The sequence below is a fragment of the Neoarthrinium moseri genome, assembly GCF_022829205.1.
Source record: "Neoarthrinium moseri strain CBS 164.80 chromosome Unknown scaffold28_Wmoseri_CBS_16480, whole genome shotgun sequence".
Classification (NCBI taxonomy): Eukaryota; Fungi; Ascomycota; class Sordariomycetes; order Amphisphaeriales; family Apiosporaceae; genus Neoarthrinium; species Neoarthrinium moseri.
The window spans coordinates 20,917-40,809 of record NW_026055142.1 but is presented as its reverse complement, the minus strand read 5'-3'; the positions used below and the strand labels follow the sequence as shown (position 1 = coordinate 40,809).

The 19,893-nt window shown below is 51.2% G+C and overlaps 6 protein-coding genes across 6 annotated transcripts; 2 read left to right on the top strand and 4 right to left on the bottom strand.

The window, feature by feature from the left end:
- Positions 1-817: 817 nt before the first annotated feature.
- Positions 818-3,570, bottom strand: JN550_007316 (uncharacterized protein; the record flags this gene model as incomplete). Its single annotated transcript, XM_049319153.1, has 8 exons — positions 818-845; positions 906-1,134; positions 1,185-1,292; positions 1,346-1,666; positions 1,901-2,042; positions 2,105-2,568; positions 2,956-3,114; positions 3,174-3,570. 8 exons carry the CDS (start codon positions 3,568-3,570, stop codon positions 818-820), a joined length of 1,848 nt encoding a protein of 615 aa, XP_049170598.1.
- A 1,257-nt stretch (positions 3,571-4,827) lies between these two features.
- Positions 4,828-8,915, bottom strand: JN550_007315 (uncharacterized protein; the record flags this gene model as incomplete). The annotated part of the gene is made up of 9 exons (XM_049319152.1): positions 4,828-5,277; positions 5,343-5,789; positions 5,840-6,289; positions 6,342-6,867; positions 6,915-7,060; positions 7,115-7,257; positions 7,321-7,818; positions 7,863-8,649; positions 8,706-8,915. 9 exons carry the CDS (start codon positions 8,913-8,915, stop codon positions 4,828-4,830), a joined length of 3,657 nt encoding a protein of 1,218 aa, XP_049170597.1.
- Positions 8,916-9,744: 829 nt separating this feature from the next.
- On the bottom strand, positions 9,745-10,398 carry JN550_007314 (uncharacterized protein; the record flags this gene model as incomplete). The annotated part of the gene is made up of 1 exon (XM_049319151.1): positions 9,745-10,398. One exon carries the CDS (start codon positions 10,396-10,398, stop codon positions 9,745-9,747), a length of 654 nt encoding a protein of 217 aa, XP_049170596.1.
- A 378-nt stretch (positions 10,399-10,776) lies between these two features.
- Positions 10,777-12,370, top strand: JN550_007313 (uncharacterized protein; the record flags this gene model as incomplete). Its single annotated transcript, XM_049319150.1, has 2 exons — positions 10,777-10,915; positions 10,968-12,370. 2 exons carry the CDS (start codon positions 10,777-10,779, stop codon positions 12,368-12,370), a joined length of 1,542 nt encoding a protein of 513 aa, XP_049170595.1.
- Positions 12,371-14,094: 1,724 nt separating this feature from the next.
- On the bottom strand, positions 14,095-15,412 carry JN550_007312 (uncharacterized protein; the record flags this gene model as incomplete). The annotated part of the gene is made up of 2 exons (XM_049319149.1): positions 14,095-15,276; positions 15,347-15,412. The coding sequence occupies 2 exons, from the start codon at positions 15,410-15,412 to the stop codon at positions 14,095-14,097; spliced, it is 1,248 nt and encodes a 415-aa protein (XP_049170594.1).
- A 647-nt stretch (positions 15,413-16,059) lies between these two features.
- On the top strand, positions 16,060-18,640 carry JN550_007311 (uncharacterized protein; the record flags this gene model as incomplete). The annotated part of the gene is made up of 4 exons (XM_049319147.1): positions 16,060-16,158; positions 16,227-16,652; positions 16,721-17,764; positions 17,864-18,640. 4 exons carry the CDS (start codon positions 16,060-16,062, stop codon positions 18,638-18,640), a joined length of 2,346 nt encoding a protein of 781 aa, XP_049170593.1.
- Between the last annotated feature and the right edge of the window lie 1,253 nt (positions 18,641-19,893).

Below are 19,893 nucleotides of genomic sequence, written 5' to 3'. Positions count from 1 at the left end.
GCGATCGCTGTGCTTCTGGCGCTGGGCGGACTCGAGCAACAAGTGGCGTGGCGGGGCAGGGATTGGATCGGGTGCCACACCAAGAACCGTGCTCCACACGCCGATGGGGAACTTGGGGGGAAGTCTGGATTGGTGCAGCTCACTATCCTATCACTTATGATTTAAAGTGTATACCAAAAGCTGAAAGTTCCTAGATCCAACACTGCTTCATGTTGAGATTGTCGTCCGACGGTATTCGATATCTCCTAGATCTCATGTCTAAACATCCCATGTTCTAACATGCATGCAGACAATGACAATAGAAATAAAAATTGGCGTTACAAGCTAAGCAGCGACTTCCCTTCGTTTGAAGTGCTTAAGATCTTCGGAGAAGGTCTTGATCAATAGCAAAGTTGCGTGGTAGAGTAGCAAGCTGGGCATAGCGCAAATTGGACTTAGACGCGTGCCGTCTACTGTACCACTGGCCTAGAACAGTCGATCTTACACAGTATGACGATATCACCAGGACAAGGAGATGGGGGTGAAGTCATCATAATCACTACCCGAGATGAGGTGATCGGACGCTGATACTGGAGATCTGCACAGTATTTGGTTTAGATCACCAGACAAGCATGATGCATAGCCTGTGGAGCAAAGATACATTTGGCGTCAAGACGCGGTGGCGATTCAACAGAGCCTCTGCACATGCCTCTATCTCCCGGTGAATACTTCTAGTTCTAAGATATATGGCCATTATGAGACACGCGTGTGGATTGACTTAGTGGTGGTAACTAAATGAGGAGGACGGTCGAACAAACACTGGCTAACCAGCGAAGGGCTATGGTTTGCGACCATAAACAACGTACCTAGGGAAGTTACAATGTAAGTAAGTAGCTCGTGAAATTGGCATTGACTGCGATGCGTACATAGGCACCCAGGTGCGGTTTCTACAGTCCCGCACAAAGGCTTCTGTCTGTCCAATTATGGTTTCAACTTCTTGTGCAGAGTGGCCGGCGAGTTTGAGCATTTTATAGCCCGTACCCATCAGACCTTCTATACAATTCTGCAAATTGTAAAGACCAGCTTTCCTCAACTTGCTGTCTTGTGGCCAAGGGCTCCACGGTAAGGTAAACTGTCGCTCCTCGACGTCCACAACTGCGAAATGTGGTCAGGGAAAGATGACAATACAGCGGGGCTTGACTTACAGCCGGCCTCTTCTAGGAACGCCTTGTACTGCTTTGCAATATGGAGATTCCTGCCCCTCGCTGCAGCTCCTCGATTCATGCCGTCGCAATACACCTGAAGCGGAGAGCCTTTCTGCTGTGTCAACCCGAGGAATTCTGCATACGGAGCTGTTCAAGCATACCTTCGTAGCCTACGGCCCTCAAATCATAAACAACATCCTGGAATTCAATCCAGCCGCCGGAATTCATGTTATCAAAGGCCTGACGTATTACATTGCGGACATCGTCAAAACACGTAAACACCATTCGGAGGTGCACGTAGTCAAACATGATTCGGTGCTCGCAAGGATACGTGACACAGTGCGCATCAGGAGGGTGAGGCGCAGGGAACACCCACGGCGACTCTGCATCATCTTTCTGGAACACGCAGTTTGGCACCTGAGGATCTGGCTGTATGGCGCTGAGATCTGTCCCAATTACGAACGATGAGGGATACCGTTTAGCTGTAGTTTGGATCGCTCTAATTAGCATTTTTGATACGATTTAGTAGAGGGGTATACACTAAGAGAGCTGCGCCAGCTGCCGCGCTTTTGAACAGCTGGTATCACCTGCAACATAGATAAGGAGATAAGCTAGTTCTGTGGTATAGATACTTGCGATCCTGATGGTCTTATTAAAGATTGGGAGTGCAACAACATTGTCAAACTCATTCCAAAGACGAAGAAGATTTTCCTTACAATAAGAGCTTGCCCAGATGCCTGTGCCGGTCGCTATATCCAGCACAAAGTTTGGCACTCGAGTCATGGGAGCTAAGTGAAGCCAGCCGTCTAGGAGAAGGAGGAACACTTGATGCTGAAGATCCAACCGATCCTGTTCTGCCTGCAAGTTACGTGTAAGTAATAGGCACAAAGGCTATAGCGTAAGCATTCCTGGTCACTCACAGCATCATTGGGCAACAAGTAAGAACCCTCTTTGTACCCGTGGTAGAGGCGACCCCACTCTTCAAGGACCGAGTCGGGCTCGACTACGGATGTTCCGCCAGGCGTTCGTCCCAGGGAGGCATTGATCAAATCGTTGGCCCTCTTCGCAAAGTCAGGTTGAACAAGCGGTGCGGGTTGGTCAAAATGCCCGCTGCTACCGAGGAACGCGGGATCGAATGCAGGCGCTTCCTCGCTGAATAGTGCAGATGGGGGAGCCTGTAAGGAGTAGTTGGGAACCAATTGCGAAGGGAAAGGCAGCTGTGGCCCGGCGTTGCTATGCTGTGCATAATGTGTTGCCAGCGCCTCGTCGTGAAACATCGGCGCCTCAGTCGCAGAGATATCTGGGTAATTGAAGGCCCCAGTAGTGCCCTGCGAAACATTTTCTCCTTGCTCGCTGTTCTCTTCCTTGACCTCACCCATTTTACCTTTCAGCGTCGTGATAATAGTCTTGGGGATTCTTGGGATAGCACTTTAAGCTAGACGTGGAGGTCGAATCTGAAGGCAACAAGTCATGTATATATAGGCGTGGTATTTCATTTTTGTGGATATGCATAGGCATCGTTTCGATGGGAGGGGATTAGGCCCTGGTGTGGTCCTCTTTAGCCAGTCACGGCTGTCGTGTAGCCGCCAGCTCCCCTGTCTCGTGCCTCGGTTTCCAAACTGTCGGGTCGTCTACACGGTGATCAGCCCTGATGGGGAAGTGACAGAAGGAATCAGGAGGCCAAGTCCAATAAGTCAGCTTCGTGTGATCGGGCGTATGCATTCCTAATTCATTCAAAAACCAAGAGAAATCTTTCATTTCAAAGACATACACCGTTCCCGTAGAAATTCATCGGGCATTGGCAAAAGCGTGATATGGAGTCTCAGATACTTGAGGAAACGCGGGCCATTTGGAATTGACCAAGGAACGGCCCGAAAGGGGCGGGCTCGGTCTGGCTCAATCCAGTCCTTGACTAAACTCTTAACATCGTCTGGATGCCACGAGTGAAGTCATTCACGTCGTTGAACAAGTCGATCTTATATCTCTCACATATGAGCCGCACTTGACCCTTCTTCTGGTACCCGTCCTGGACGTATACGATGGCCTTGTTTTCCTTGGCGCAGAGCCCCAGTTCCAGCAGACTGATGGGCGCCAGTGTGTTAGCACCAAAGTAGACCGCAACGACGTCGGCCCTCTCTTGCTTCGATAGTTCCCAGTCGACTTGCTTTCTGAAATCATCCTCTGTCCAGCTGTCATCCCAATCCGGGCGTAGGGGATTGAAAATGGTCACTGGCAAGCTCGACAGCTCGCCGGAAACCATCTCGCGCCAGTCGGGCGGACCGGTTGTGGTGCCTGCAAGGAACACGGTTTTGCTATGGCGAACCGCTTCACCGGATGGTGCCTTGATGATTTGGGCTAGCCTCGCAACAGACTGGGAGGCAGTCATAATTCTGAGCGTCAAGATGACAATTAATGATTGAAATAAAGCGTAAGATCAGCGAGGTCTAAAATACCTAGGTAGTTATAATGGGAAGAGGATCAAGGTTAGAGGGTCCGCTCGTTAGGCTCTGTATGAATCATAGGGCAGATTTCAGGCGGGCAACGGCCAGCCGCGGGGCTCTGCTGCATGTACTGCAAGATTAGTGGTTTGCTTCTAAATGAGCCCGCTGGCCAGGCAGGCTCAGCCACTCAGGCAATCATTATTACAGACGAAGCTGTCAAACAAGGCGATCGGCAAGTTGTGGACATTTTACGTGTACTGCGGGATTTGTTACGTACTTGGAGTTTCGCGGCTAGGGGGCGTAAGAAGGATATACAATTCACATTAAAAGAGCGACCAGCGTTCCCATCGTTGTTAAACGAGCTCCTAAGCGCCTACGAACGGTGGGGCACCGTGCCGTGCGAGCGAGGGGCAGGGCCATTCACTTAGGCATGATCACCAACGGAATCCTTGTAGCGAACGCAAGAATAAGAGCACTAACATACAACAAGGCTTGGAACTGCCCACTGTAACGCGGCTCTGAGCATTTTTCATTGTAAATATCCTAAGTCCCAGACTCTGATGCAATTCAGATGCTTGAAAGTTCTCTCGACAGGATGCACTAATCCTTAAGTTAGGCACAGGCGTGGCTCAAGCGGTGCAACCTAGAGACTGTATCAAAGCGTAGAACTGTTTCCTGAATGCGACTGAAAGGCCGATCCTACTATCACAAACCTGGACTGCTGTGTATCCCTGGTTGTTGCGTATGCTGACATCCAACATACCTAAGTTGAAGGACGAAAGGATTTCGAGTGTCATTAAGTCCCCTTCGAGAGCTGCCGAGCGTAAAATTGATGATCCAGATTTGTTGATATCATCGGACTTGTTACCCGTCCGAAGCAGCATCTTCAAGAAGTCGTGACAGTTATGATGTATTGCTTCTCGTAACGGCGTATCGCCGTATTTGTTTCTCGTGTGCCTATTTGCGCCATGTCTGATTAAGAATTCACCTGATGAGACTGTGTCTGTCATTGCTGCCCCTGCGAACGGAGTATTACCAAGCTTGAGTTGATTCGTCCGGATTATTCCGTATTTATATCAAAGGGTGGCCACTAGCCCTCCCGCTAGATTCATATCTTTGTTTTATCTACTGTTGTATTATTTTGAGTTTATGCAACTCAATTGGCCTTTCTGCGCCTTTCTGCTGCTGTGACCGATGCGGTACTACCGACGACGCTCTTCCTGGGGCTTGATTGAGACATCCGCTGGCTCCTGGAACGTGACTACTCGTCTGGGAAATCTTGGGGGCAGCATATTTGTAACTGCAGCCCGAGAATCCGGCATCAAAATTTCTTCTCCTACCACAGTGGTCATCAAGGAACCTGATCTACCACCTCTCCGAAATCTCTGCCCTTTTCGAGCACCAAAAAGCCATTGTTTGAGCACTTCCAACTCACCCATCCACCATAGCCCTGCGATAATTACCAATATTGTCGTTGGGAGTGCAGTGACCCAGTATATCCATTGACTCAATTCCAGGTTGGCAATATCGCTGGTATTCATACCAAAGATGCTGCTGATGGTTCCAAGGGGCAGGAATATTATGGTGACCATTGTGAAGGCGTAGACCGCCTTCTCCTGCTTGTCCTTGTTGATATCAAGATTGGTTACATTCTATAGGACATTAGTCGGCTGCAAGTCAGGACGCAAAACGAGTAAGTTGGGAAAAAGGCACTTACAGATTCCTCTAGTCGGTCAGCCTCGATTAAAAAGTCGCGGAACTCGCTGCTTTTCCGATCAAGCAAGTTTAGACAGTCGCGCACCAAGAACGTTGAGAAGCCACCTGGATCCGTCGATGAAAGCTTGGAAAATTCGTCCGGGTCACGGTTACTTCCAACGAAGTCGAGACCGTGCTGGTAAGGATCGTAGGCATAATATCCATCCCGTGCTCGGCTGCGATGTAGAGGATGTTCACTCCTCACGGTTATATGATCCACCTTCTTTTCGAGCAACTGGGCTTCATATCGATTGTGTCTCGTGGCTTCTATGATCGGCTTTTGCATCACTGCTCCGGCCAAAGTTCGTTGTTGAGAGCTGATCACACGTCGAATGATGTCGATCTCCTTCTTCACCTGACCAATGAGATACTGATGGGACCGATCCGGATGTTCCATAATCATGTTTTCCTGAAACATTTAGAAATGAGCCAATAATGAGCAAAAGGATTTGTTCTTACCAGATGTTTGATGTACTGTGAGTACGTATCATTCAAGTTTAAATCGGATCCTTGGAGTTCCTGTGTAAGCTTCCGTGTCATGATAGGCACAAGCTCCATGGGGCGGACCACAGCATAATCTAGAAGGTTATGCACGGGCAATTCCTGCATAATCTCGCTCATGCCTTTGGAAAGGAGTATTTCAGTAGCGTCCATGTTCTCGATCCAATTTTCAGAACCTTCTGAAGCCTGTACCAGTGCCATCACGAGATGTAACCAAGCGCGGAGAAGATCGTCCGGTACAGTGATTTCTAATCTGTCAGAATGTGCCACATTGGACATGATCCCTTGGAAGGAGAGTATTTCTCGGGTCATGCTGCGAAGCGCGGAACGCACGGGGCTGACGTTTGCAGCAATTGCCCCCGAATTCCGTGCTTTCAGATTAACAACCGCGCTCTCAGAACGGGACGACTGCAACAAAATCAGCTCCAACATAAGTGTGAGAAATAGCGGAAGTACTCACTGTGATCATACTCTCAACGGCAGACCAAAACTTCCCAATTGTCGGCGCCTTTGAATCAAACCACGTGGGGAAGAAGAAGCAGAAAATGAGGTCCGCTGCGTTATACAAGTCGATTTTATCGTCAAGGTCTTGCTTCTGTTCCAGATCCTCGTCCGTGTTGGCATCAACATCATGGTCTTGGCCTACAAGATATGCGTGGACCTGTTCCCGAGAAGACGTTTTACAGCATTTGTATGCTCCACGCTCGCCATTGGAAGTTGATCTCAGCAAGTACTCGTTCATATCCTTCAACTGCTTCATCATCAGCTCTCTATGCGAATCTGTAGATAAGCCGGTAGCCGAACGCCCGCAATCCATCCAGGTGAAGACATGAAATTGCTTATTCTCGTGTTTAGGGACATGTGCAATAACTTCAGGCTCCTCATTCTGGATTGTTTGCGTTGAGGGCCCGTGATCATTTGGTTCAAAATCTTGGTCCGGCTTCAGAGTTTGCAGTACACCTGCTGCGGGTGGTTGAGGAAGATGACTGTGTATCGTTAGCTTTTACTTATTGTAGGCTCTAACGGATATTACCTCATTCGCAGTTCCAGTGTAACCCGCGTACTGGATTGTCTGGCGAGCTTAACGATCCTTGGCCAGTCATTTTCAGTCAGAGCCTTATCCCTGTGATAGAACCGGACAGCGTCAGGCCAAAAGTCCTTGAAATGCCTCACGAATGTCTTGAATTATGTCAATATACACGGTCTCCAATTTGTGTGGACTTGAGCACTTACAAACCAAGTCCAACATTCGTCCAAAGGCAGTGCCCAGAGGAAAGCCTGATAGTATGAAACACAGATCATCCTTGTGCTTGAAGCTGGTTCTATATCATCTTGAAGAGCGCTTCGTGACATGCGGCCGCAAGTGATCACAAGAGCTGTGATTGTTAGTCGAGATCATGCCCCACCCGTAGGTTACTCTGGTCTTTTATACCACTTACAGTCACCCAAAACAATGCACCAAAGCTGAGCGACGTGGACGCATTCGCCAACTTCAGCTGCATCAGCAAGAACAACGACCTGCTCCATGTCCCTAGCTCGGCTGGTGGGGCCATAGTCATTCTGCAGCAGGGTTTCGGTGGGAAAACTTGATGCAGATTTAGCCGCCATTAGTCCCGAGTACTTCTCAAGTGTGAAGTATGGGATACAGAACCAAGCCAATGATCGTTTGGGCCCCTTAGCCGGGCCTGTGCCGGGCCCCTTGGCGCGATTGTCTCCCGATATCATGACTCTAAGCGAGCCAGGCTCCATGTGAAGGACGTTGCGACCATCTGCGGTGCGCGGCTTCTTGACCTGTCCGCGGACCTGGCCAAGAAGCTTTGTAAGTCCATGTAGCTCGTCAGTCGACAGCCCAGGTATCCGCGTGATCTCAGCTGATAGCTCATCGAGATTCAACTGTGTCTGCTGCAAGTGAACCCATCGGTAGAGAGACTGCCGCACTGCTTTGGGTCTTGTATAACTTTCAGCTTCGCTGAATGGTCACCATCATAGATGGCATCCCCAGTGTACTTTGATTCAACGACATGCAGCAGCTTGGTATATACTGACGCTGCGTCGATTGTTCCAGCTTCCTTCCCATTTCTGGTCTCGAGTTTCGCCACTTTTCGAAGTTCGACTACCTGGATTGGAGATGAGGGTAGAGCCTCACTTTGTAGTTTTGCATCCCCATCGTCGTCGTCAGTACCAAGAGATGTAGTTTCAACAGCGCTGCTCGAACTCCTTCTGGGCGTGAAGGAGTAAATCTTCCTTCCGAGGACGTCTTCGTACTCGCCCTCAGTTTCGCTGTCCTCGTTCCATCCTCTCCGATCAACACCAGCGGTGGAAGGTCTCTCATGATACAATTCGTGTTGCCTTAAATTACGGACCCGGCGACGTCGTCGACTCGAAGTCCAATACGGCTCACTGCGCGGATATATCGAGATATCATCCGATGCGGAGTCCGACCTGGCCTCAGACCGCCATCGGCTAGGACTTCTTGACCTCGACTCGGTGGAGTACCTGCGGCGGCCCAGCCTCAGTGGTCGCGTACTGAATGCGGTCTCACGATTGGGATAAGGCTGGGCGTGAAATTGGCGTCTTTCGTAGGGAGCCAGCGGCGTAATATACGGACCAGAGTTTAGTGGTGCGGATGGCGCTGGGTACCATATCCTTCGCAGAGGAGGGGAATGATCATTTTGCGCGTAGTTGCGGTTAGTGGGTAGTTCCCTCTCATATGTCACTTGCTCGGTTTCCGTGAAATAGCGAAGCGGTTGTGTTGCCTGAGCGGTGTACTGCCGTCGCAAATCAGCATTGAGGCATGGAGGCTATTGGCAGTATTTTCACTGACCAATTTTCTGGGGAAACGTACCAAGTCGTCAAATTCTTCAGGCTCTTCTGTGTAAACTCGGGGCGGGACATATCGCACGTTGCTGTCGAACCGCGCACGCGGCGGGTCGGCAACCCGCTGCTGGGAACGCTGGGATCTACCCCCAGTGCTTCGGCGGCGGCGGCGGCGATGCGGAGACTCTTCTCCGGCACTATCGGGCTTAGATTCCATAACCTGGAAAACAACGGACAGAGACACCTAGTCGTTACGCATCGAAAACTCCAGTCCGACTGCCTCGTGGTGGTGTAAAAGGCCGTAAGCGTCTGACAGGGGCTAATTAACGTAGCGGGCGGGTGGCTGGGTATGGGTCATCACGTGATGCAATCCAAGCACCTAAAAGAGAATTTAGTATACCGGTAATCCTTCAACCCTATACACCTGGGAGCTGGGAATTCGGACCACACCCATCGCGTAGCATTTTGAATAGTAGCCATTTCGTCCCATATCTGGCCTTTAATTGATATTAAGCTCAAGTTATGCTCGTGAGACACCTTTGGTGCTCTCAGGCTAATCGACATTGCCGTGCGGAGAGACGGTATGGATGAAATACACTGACTGATTGATGGGGTGTGAAGTGACAGGGTAGTACAACTGCATGTGCATATACATGCGTCATTAGTTGAACAGCTGCTGGGCTCGTAACCTAAGTGGGGTTGGTTCACCAGCTCAAAAGTCTTCTGACCACTTGACGATATACTATTGTTTGCCAGCTTCAGAGGAAACTGGAGTGTCTAACTTGACATCCTTATTCTCACCCTAAAACTTGATAAAGCAATATCACCTTCACGAGATAGTCTTGCCTCCCAGACCGACAATGAGCCCAGGCATATCCATAACCATCGTTGTCGGTAATGCTGCTGTAATCCTTTTTCAAAACTTTGATATCCTCATTCTCAATAACACATCTCACTTCCAATTTGAACGTCGTGGCGCTGAACATATCGCACATCTCGGGACACTGGAGATGTGTAGAACGGCATCGTAAGTATACATGGAGTTTTCAGATCTGTGATAATGCTTCCAGTGCCTCGTCGATGGATATGACTCTCGCATTGAGCTTTGGGAATAGTATATCCAGCATCACCCTCGAGACCTCGCCTGTCTGGTTTGTAGGTAATTCAAGAATATTGTCTGAGATGACGTAGATGTTGTAGTCAAATTCCAGCAACCTGTAGACCGTGCTCATGACAACTCCTGAAAGACTAAGGCCCGACTGGATTCCCTGATTAGCGGTGCAGTGCAGTTTGGGGTAGTCTCTTACAATGACAACAGTGTCGATGTTCTGTGCTTTTAAGATCTGTTCCAGGGCATTGCCAGAGCCGGCATACCATCTTGTCTTTTGGAGGAGGATGTCTCGTTCGTCGATATTAAAGTCCGAAGCTATGCATACTCCAGGAGACCCTGCAGCAAATGAACCAAATTCTTCAATGAGTCTCGTGAATGGAGCACTCTTTGCTAGTTCTAGATATCCCTGCTCGAAAAATAAACTGGTGAAGATGTTGATAGGACGTTGGGCTGTCGAGTGGATAGCGTCTACCCAGCGAGAATTGTTTGAGATGAAAGCTTGTCCCTCGGCTGTTTCTCGAACTGCGTCAATGAGAACAGTCATCAGGTCCAGATTTAGGACTGCATAGTTCTTTCCGAAGTTGATCATGATTGCTTGAGAGAAGGTCAACGGTGCTCGGAAGAGAGCCATCTCCTGCAAATTTAGATCGAGGTACTTATATGACTTCTTTGGAGAGATAACACCAAGACAGAGTGTGCCATGTGGCAGCTCAACTCCGGGGGTTCGCGTGGGCCCTGGAGGTCCTAGTTGAAAGGTTGGCTATGATTGGCCAGCTGACCGGAGTTGACGTTCAAACTTCCGGAACTCAGGCTCAAGTCCGCTGGTTGGTGGGTGCTAAAAAGTCGCTAGTGCTCAGCACCACGACGAAAGATCTCAACTGGCACGTGCTTATAAGTAGAAACAAGCCCTTGGACTATTCAGTCTGTCTGTGTCCATCAGAGATTCACAGAGACTCACAAACTTGCAATGACTCAATCCAGACCCCCCGTAGACGATTTGAACGTCTCATCAAGACCACCGCCAGCAGAACCCCAAGATCCTTACAGCATCTTCGACAGGCGACAGAAAGCTTTGATAGTAATCATCATATCAACTGCTGCAACCTGTAAGCTTCGTTCCCCTACATCCAAGCCTCTACGCTCACTTGAAGAAATCAGTCTCCGGATTCGCGTCCAATATCTATTTCCCAGCGCTCCCTACCATTGCCAATGACCTTGGTGTATCGATCGAGCTTGTCAACCTTACTGTCACATCATACCTCATTTTCCAGGGCATAGCGCCGAGTCTTTGGGGCCCCATATCTGATGTCAAGGGCCGTCGAATTGCCTACTTTTGCACGTTTGTCGTGTTTCTCGGTGCATGCATTGGTCTGGCGGAGACGAAAGACTATGCTACACTGATCGTGCTGAGATGCCTTCAAAGTACAGGCAGTGCAAGCACCATTGCTATAGGGTCCGGAGTCATTGGAGACATTACAACACGTGGCGAACGGGGCGGTTTCATGGGAATCTTTCAAGCCGGATTGCTTGTACCTGTCGCCGTTGGGCCAATCATTGGTGGTGCGTTGGCAGGCTCCCTAGGATGGCGGGCAATCTTCTGGTTCCTGACAATCTATTGTGCGGCGTTCTTGCTCGTCATGGTCGTCTTACTCCCTGAGACTTTGAGGTCTATAGTCGGAAATGGAAGCCGCACACCTTCCAATGCGATTGCCCGATACCCTTTGGTCGTCTATCAACATTATTCCAGCACAAAGATGAGCCTAGACGCCGATCGGACGATCATCGGCTCTAGGAAACGGATCGATGTGACGGGACCGTTCCGGATCATTCTCAACAAGACTGCAGCTCCCATTGTTGTGTTTCTCGCTATCCACTACGCCGTCTGGCAGATGAGCATCACTGCCATGTCATCCCTCTTCACCGATCGCTACGGTCTCACGGAAACACAGGTTGGGCTGACATTTATTGCCAATGGAGTAGGCTCCATGGTAGGCACTCTTGTCACTGGCCGCATCCTTGATGTTGACTATCGTCGAGTCAAAGCCAAGCATGAGGGCCAGTCAACACCACGTCCGACCAGCAACCCCCAGGATAACGATCCTGAAAGGCTTCCAGTGAAGGCATTTCCACTCGAGAAAGCTCGGCTTCGGCTTGTTCCGGTGTTTTCCGTCCTCCAATGTCTCTCGATCCTCCTCTTTGGATGGTCCATCCAGTACCCGAGGAGCGTCCATATCGCAGTTCCTATAGTATCTACATTCATCACCGGATGGACAGCAGTTTCTACACAATCGGTTATAATGACCTACTTGGTGGACATATTCTCGGATCGGAGTGCGGCGGCGAGCGCTAGCTTGAATCTCGCCAGGTGCTTATTCGCTGCGGGTGGCACGAGCTTTGTGATGCCCTTAGTGGATCGTATCGGTGTTGGCCTTGCCTTTACTATTTGTGCTGCCGTTCAAGCCCTTGCCCTGTCCGGCGTCGCTGTAACATGGAAGTATGCAGCCAAGTGGAAAGAGCGGGATGAAATGAATCAAAACCAAGGTCTTGAAAACACGAAGTAAACTTGTTGGAAAGGTGGACTCTGATACCGATAGTATCTCTCCATCACCTCATAGTCCCTCAGTTGCGGTACATTTGTGGTACAATCTTGGAATTGATCACTAAGATGTACTATCCATGACATCTGCCGGATGAGAGATGGCAGGTGGAAGACTTCCGCGCGCTATGTACTCCTTCACGACAGTAATACGGCCGTCCGATCAATGCATACATGTATCATTATCATTATATAGATCAACAAGGGCGCAATAACGTCCAGATTAGTTTGGGAATCAGTGCTCTAATATTGCCTGAGACATTTCACCTAGTCCTAAGTTATGATAGTACGAATCGGCCGCCAGTTAAAACATATCCGCAAGCATATCTATATGCGTGCTGTCAGGGGCTATGTACCCTATGAGTCTGGGCGTTACACCCCACAACTGACCTCTAACCCAGACCGGGGCGCCTTGTCTAATTCCTTCATCTTACCTGGATCATAGCGTCTGAGGCAGAGTGAGATACCGTCCAAGAAGTTTACATCTGTACCCACAATGCTCCGAGGTCACCATGGACTCACTCAGGTCGATCTTTCCTGAAGTATACCCCCAGTAATACACGTCTGTTTCACTGGCGATGTAACCCGCCCTACCACAAGTCTTCCAGACACATACCCCGGCCCAAATCATCACTATGGCTTTCCCCTGGACACCCAGCCTTAGCGAAGCTAGATCTATCAGCCGCTGACTAACATGGACTGTGGAATAAACACTTATGATGACGAGGATGAAGACAATGGTGATCGTGAGGGTACAAATGGCCACGAAATTGTCATCGAAACTAGCACAGTCGCGCCGGGCAGAAAATCTGGCAAGCCGCGGGGCTTCGGAAGGACTTGAGCAGTTTGCATGACCAGCGCTGACCAGGTGGAGCGGCGGGCCAAGGCCGATGATTTAAGAGCCGAAGTTGAGGAACGCACGTGCTATGGCGAGAGTTGCGAACAAATTGCTGGTGCCCTGATCGCTAAGGGTGTATAAGTCACAGATAAGAGCATCAGCCGCTGGCGCGTACAATAGGGCTTCCGGAAAAGAGTCGGTTGGCACCATCCCAGGCATTGTGTTCCCGTACTATGTCCTCTAACAACATCAGTACACAGGCTGTACGCACGCTGACCAAGCCACCAAAACCGCTGGAAGAGTGCATCAACAAAACAAAAGCTTTCCAATCACGATACAAGAGTGATGTAATCCGCTTGTCGCAGCAGGGCTTGGCCGTTGGAGTTATTGCGCATGTCATGACGGCGAGGACATGGAGCTGAAGAAAGGTGCCCGGTACTATCACTCGTCTTCAAACCGTTGGGGAATTTGGGGTGCCCGAAGACAAGAGGTTTGAAAATGCGATATACCTGGCCAGGAGGAAAGCCAGGTCCCAGCAACTGGAAGAATTCAGGAATCATACACGGAATTGGGCTTGGACGATATCGGAGTCGAATACCCTGGCCAGTCGAGCCCCTTCCATTGAAGACATCGAGGCAGCTCGCCTGAAGCTAAAGCAGTCGGCACAATCAATTACCGATAGTTCATGACGCCAAGGTCTGCGGCCGCGGCTTGTGGACATTAATTGCTCAGTGTGGTTCTTTAAAGCGATGTTTACGCAATGACATTACTTCCTGCACGTGGCGTCTAAGCAGTATTCTTCTATTGCATTGCAAGCAGATTATTACAGTATGCACCCATGTATTTTGGGTTTAGGTTTCAGCTCCCTTCACAGTTTCTGCCCACTTCTTCGCACCTTCGTACGCACAGTTGTACTTCATAAACTGTCCTGGGTTGAGCTTTACCTCGTTGGAGTTCGCGTCTGTCCCGGGCCGCGCCTGCTGGCGACTGTATTTTTGTATCAGGCTTGCTCGCTCGTATCGTGCATCGAATATTTCTCTTAGAACTTCATTGACTTGACCACCAGATGCACCAGCGGGCAGGTCGACCAGATATGCTGCTAGAGCCTCCGCGTCTTCGATGCTCTGCGACGCGCCTTGGCCTTGAGTCGGAAGCATGGCATGTGCTGCATCACCAATGAGGATGGCGCGCCCGCGCACCCAGGTTGGCAGCGGATCAATGTCGCGGAGTTGCCAAAGAGCCACATCAGGGGCTCGCCTGAAGATCTCCAACATCCACTCTGGGAAATCCTTGTATGCCTCCAGCAGTGCCGGTACTGAGCCGGGGGCCACCCAAGAATCAGCCGCAGACTCCCCCTGCGCCAGACTATCGGGTACGAGGGCCACGATGCCAAAAACAGAGCCTCCACGCCCTGGCCCCATGATCACGCGTCGGTCATGACCCACGACCATCGTTGTTACCGGGTTCGACGGGTCCAGGATATGCTTAGGGATGTCGATGCCGGCAAGCTGCTCGACAGGCAGGAGCACGCGATACGCGCTGATACCCGTAGGTATTGCTGCGCGGGGCTCGCCTACGATGGAGTTGCGGAGGACCGAGTGGATGCCGTCAGCGCCGACAACGACATCACCCACGTATTCCTCGCCATCCTCCGTTCGGACTAGCCCTGCCTCGGGATCGCAGCTTGATATCTTCTTCCCAGTGAGCACCTCGGCCGGTGGTCCTGGCAGCTTGGGGGAGGTTGCGGCCTGTAAAAGCGCGGAGTGTAGGTCCTGCCGGTGGTACAGGATGCGGTCGGCGCCGAACATGGACGTGTCGAGGTGCACCTCATTGACTAATTTGCCACTCACGTCGAATAGCCGGAAGGCTTTGTCGACCATGGGCTGGCAGGGCTCAAGGAAGGACGATATGTCCCAAGAGTTGACGATCTTGGTCGCATTGGGCTGCAGGCTGATCAGGGCCCCGGTCTCTCGAAGCATGCGTGATCGTTCGAGGATAGTTATGCGATGTCTGGGCGAACGCAGAGCTATGGCCTATAGAACACGGCGGGTTAGATCTTCTGTCCGTTATGTGCATTGGAGTAGCGGTGATGTCCAAACTTACGCTTGCTAGACCTGCAATGCCGCCGCCCACGATTATAATCTTGATTTCCTCCGTGAGGCTACTCATGTTTGAAGTATTATATGTATGCTGTCCTTTCCGTGTCAGGGAGATCTGCAACCGCAACACAATAAGTGTATGTGCTCAACGGGGCAAAGGACAACTCGGTTTCACACTTTGAGAAGGCCTCGTCTTGAAGCAGGAAGTCGACTAGAGTTCTCTATGTAACAATTGTTTACATCCTACAATCAGTTGAAGCGAAATAATTGCTTGGTTTTACACCCCCTCATGGGACTTCTCAACATCTCCAAGTCGGCCGCCATCCGGTAACTCGGAGACGCTCAAGCTCCCCCTTGTAAGACGCGGACATCTTCTCGCGAACCGAACCGAACCGAGAGTGGGCCATGGGCTTGTGTCAGATAGTGTCGAGATTGGACGGTCGAGACCCATCAATTCCAACTTCCCCGCGTTTCTCTCCACATTCTCCAAGCCACTGGAAGCCAACTGGAGATGCCCTGACACTATCCCCTCACGCTCAGAGTCGTGGACCGTCTAGGGTGTTTTAGGGGTCATGTGGGGTAGCTAGCGCACAGCCGAGGACTGGGCCGGGCGAACAGTTGTTCACGTATATGTCAGGCTGGCACCGCGTCCCGAACCGAAAAGTCTGGAGTCGAACCACCTACACAACTCGTCGTACGATTGAGTTTCTCGATCTCATGTCTCTGTCCCCGTCCCGCAGTCTGCCGGCGGTCTCCGCTACTGCGGCCGATCAACCTCACCGGAAGCGGATCCGGCTTTCACTTGCTTGTAACCAGGTCCGGATGTCTTTTTCTTGTCTTTTCTGTGATAATGACTCCCGGCTCGAGACTAACATGATGGTCAGTGTCGCAAGCGCAAGGTTAGATGTGATACAACTCTTCCCAAGTGTCGCAATTGCATCTTGCGCAATGAGGACTGTCAAACCACAGACCCGCGCAACCCGACCAAAGGGCTGAGCGTGCGGACCTGGGCTACCAAGGATGGCAGTGGCCCTGGTGACTGGGATAGAGACCGACGAATGTCTCATTTCGGCGCCGGATCTCAGACGTCCGGGACCGGTCCGGGTGCGGGTACGCCACCGGAGTCCAGCCTCTCAGATCTGTCGCCACGCCCGCACCGGCGCGCTTCAATCGCGGGCGGTGGGGAAAAAGGAACTTCGTGGCAGGAGAGGGCATATCGTGAGAACACGATGGGAAACGGAGCGAACCCTCTGCCAGCCTCAACTCCCGATCTAGTGGTTAACACAGATGACACTGCTTACAGGGTAAAGGTGAGCGACTTCATAGCAATTCTTCAGCAAGTACATCAGGGTTTCAGGCTGATTTTAATCGCGTTCAGTTTCTCGGTGGGAGCAGTATTCAGTGCCTCTGCCGATTTGTAGATCTGCACCTCGCCCACAGGGGTTTAGAGCCAGCCAGTGGACGGTTCAAGCATGGAATGCGCCAGAGCGAGGAGATGTCCCTGCCCCTTACCCTGTCCCTGCCGGAGCTACCAGCTGTTGAAGAGCTCAAAGTATACGTCGACGCCTTCTTCGACAGAGTATGGCCACTTTTTCCAGTGGTAGACTGTGATGCTGTGCAGGCTGAGATCGACAACATTCTGGATATTCAGATCAAGCATCCAGGGTCGCTCGCAAGTCGCCTCGCGCCTACAAGCATACCAATGCTGGCCATCGTGTATGCTATAGTCTGTATCGGGGCCGACGAAACGTCACGGCAACTATCAGATTTGAGTACCCGCTTCCTCACTGGGGCCTACTCGCTGATTGCCCATCTTATTGCAATCCCATACCTGACAAGCGTCCAGGCGTTATTTCTCATCTCCCTCGCGCTACGAGGCCAAGTCAAGGACGGACAGGCATGGCATGTCCTGGGGCAGGCAATCAGGACGGCGCACTCTATTGGCCTACACAAGCAGGTTATGCGCAGAGGTGAAGGTGCGGGCGAGGCATCACAAGGATATCGCACCGATGCTCAGCTGCATCAAAGAATTTGGTGGTCGCTCTATGCCCTCGAGAAACTGACCCAGCTCGAGTGCGGGCGGCCGTCTACGATTTGTGACCATGATGAAGACCAGGTGCCTATGGTCCCCACGGTGTTTGCGCCGAACGCGAGGGTCGACATCTTTACGGCCTGGGTCTCGCTTGCATGTATCATGGGGCAGATCTCGGATCATATCTACTCGCGTAAGCCCGAGAGCTCCCTGGACCTCTTCAGCAAGACAGCGAGCCTAGACAAGGCGCTCGTTGAGTGGGAACGATCCTTACCGGATCATCTGAAGCAAGGTCAGAGTGCTGGCGGCAACATAGGCGAGCGCCCGGGTGATGGGGTACAGACGCAGTCTTTGCATTTGTCCAGCTTCCTGGCCTTGCAATTTCATTTCGTAAGTCCCTCCACCCTTTCCCGACGTAACGACTGCGCAATCTTATGCCAGTGATGTGCTGTTGGCATTACAGATTTGTTGACCATTCACTCTTTTCAGGCGCATATAACGCTCCTCCGCGTTGCCATAATATTCCCACACAATAGCTACGTGAACGAGGTCTCACGGCATGCGGCTCTCCTCAACTCCACCAGCGCCTCTGGGGGACCGTCGTCTTCAAGCTACACCCGGCTTCAAAACGGCGCCATGATTTGTGCCTCCGCGGCCCGGGCAACCATCACCCAGACTCTTCACCTAGCAGACCAAGGTGTGCGGTCTCCCGCGATCCTCGGGGCCACACCTCCTTTCTTGGCTGCCAACATTCTGGCTCTGACCATCCTCCGCCAGCCTGCCCGCCGCCTCGCTAGAGCCGATCTTGAGCTCCTCAATTTGGCCACCGAGCACGTCGAGGATCACTTCTCGCGCTGGGTCAGAGGCCGCGATGCGGAGTCCTTCGTGGAGGGCTGTGCCGTCCTGAGAGACCGCATCGGCGAGGCTTTTGCCAAGTACCATGCCAGCCCTAGTGGCAGTGTCGGCGTCGTGGGCGGTCAGGGGCCTGCGGCAACACCGCTGACGGCAGATACTGCCGGCACAGGGAGCGGTGACGCCTACGCCCGGAACGGCGAGCCGGTGCAAGATGGGATCAGTCAGCAAGAGGTGCTGCCAGGTGGTGGTTCCACGGCAACGGCCTTCCCATCCACCGTGACCACATCGCACGGAGCTAGCGGTGTTGATGAACTGCCGTCCGAGCTGTTCGAGGACCTTCAGTTCGATGAGCTGTGGGGCATGATGGGAGATGATTTCCTCATAGGAACTGAGCAGATTTACCTCTCCTGACGAGGGTTTTGTGTGTATATGCCTGTACGAAGAAGCGAGTGTGTGGTGTATACTAGCATTGTACTATGGTTGGCAAATTAGGACGCTTCATATATGAGCAATGTTTAGCGATAACGAACGAAATGAACTACTAGTCTCTTTAAAAGTTATCAAAGTGAGCTCAGCGTGCATCGTCTCTCTCCCAACTTTGTCGGGACGTGGAGTTGTCGGCTGGTGTTCTATGCGACGAGTTCCCTTAGGGGCGTGATGGCCAAAGGCCGGGGTTACCTCATAGGCCTATAGGGTACATTGAATTGATCTTTGAAACTCTGAAGATTTGCACAATGGATCACGGACCAACTCCCATACATAGAAGCAAAAAGCGCTGACCAGTACTTGTTTGTATGGGAAGGCCGGTAATAGCAAGGGAAATAGAGACTATTTTAGGGATAGCGAGAAGTTCTCTTCATTTGATTGGACATTTTGTGGTGCGTGGTCCGTGATCCATTGTGCGAATCTTTTGATTTTCGATGGCTGGCTTATCCTTACTTGAAGGTACCTATATAGGCTCACAATATAAACACATCTGGCAATTGCTCAGTAAGCCTGTCCGACAGGCTTGATCCATGGGTTCAAATCTTTTGGAGTTAAGCGCGCTAGTCAACATGCATGCGTCCTCCTCATCCCTTTCCCCGGCAACTTGAGCAGTACCTCCCACCCATGGGAGAATAATTATGATAATTCAATGGCGATGAATTCCGTAAAGATCCGTAGTTGAAGAGTATTATTGAGCGAGATGGTCCCTTATCAGGCCAGCCCCCCCCCCCCTCCCCCCCCCCGGAGGCAAATTTCACAAGAAAGAAATACAAGTATATATTTTTCCCCCTCGAGATTTGGTGCCATACTCTCAAAAACAAGCCCTTGACCTACCCGTACTCAAAAAAGAATCAACCGTAGCGGCATATTGGTGGTGAACAGATTTGTAGACGGTGCTTTCCAATGCGAATGCGCCGTGCTCTCACATAAGTCACATTACTGTACCTATCGATAATCGATTTTCGATGACCCAGCTTTATCGATAAGCAGACCCCTGGCCCCATTTGCCATGGTTTGGTTGTTTCATTGGAACTTGAATCGGAGGCCTCCAGCTCACTGCGGCGCCAAGTCCATCAAACTTTCTACCATCCACTCCGCCACGCTTGGCGAATTTCGCGTCGAGTCGTGGTATTGTTTCCTTAGCAAGTCGGGCGTCGGTGCAGGGCGTGAGAGCGATG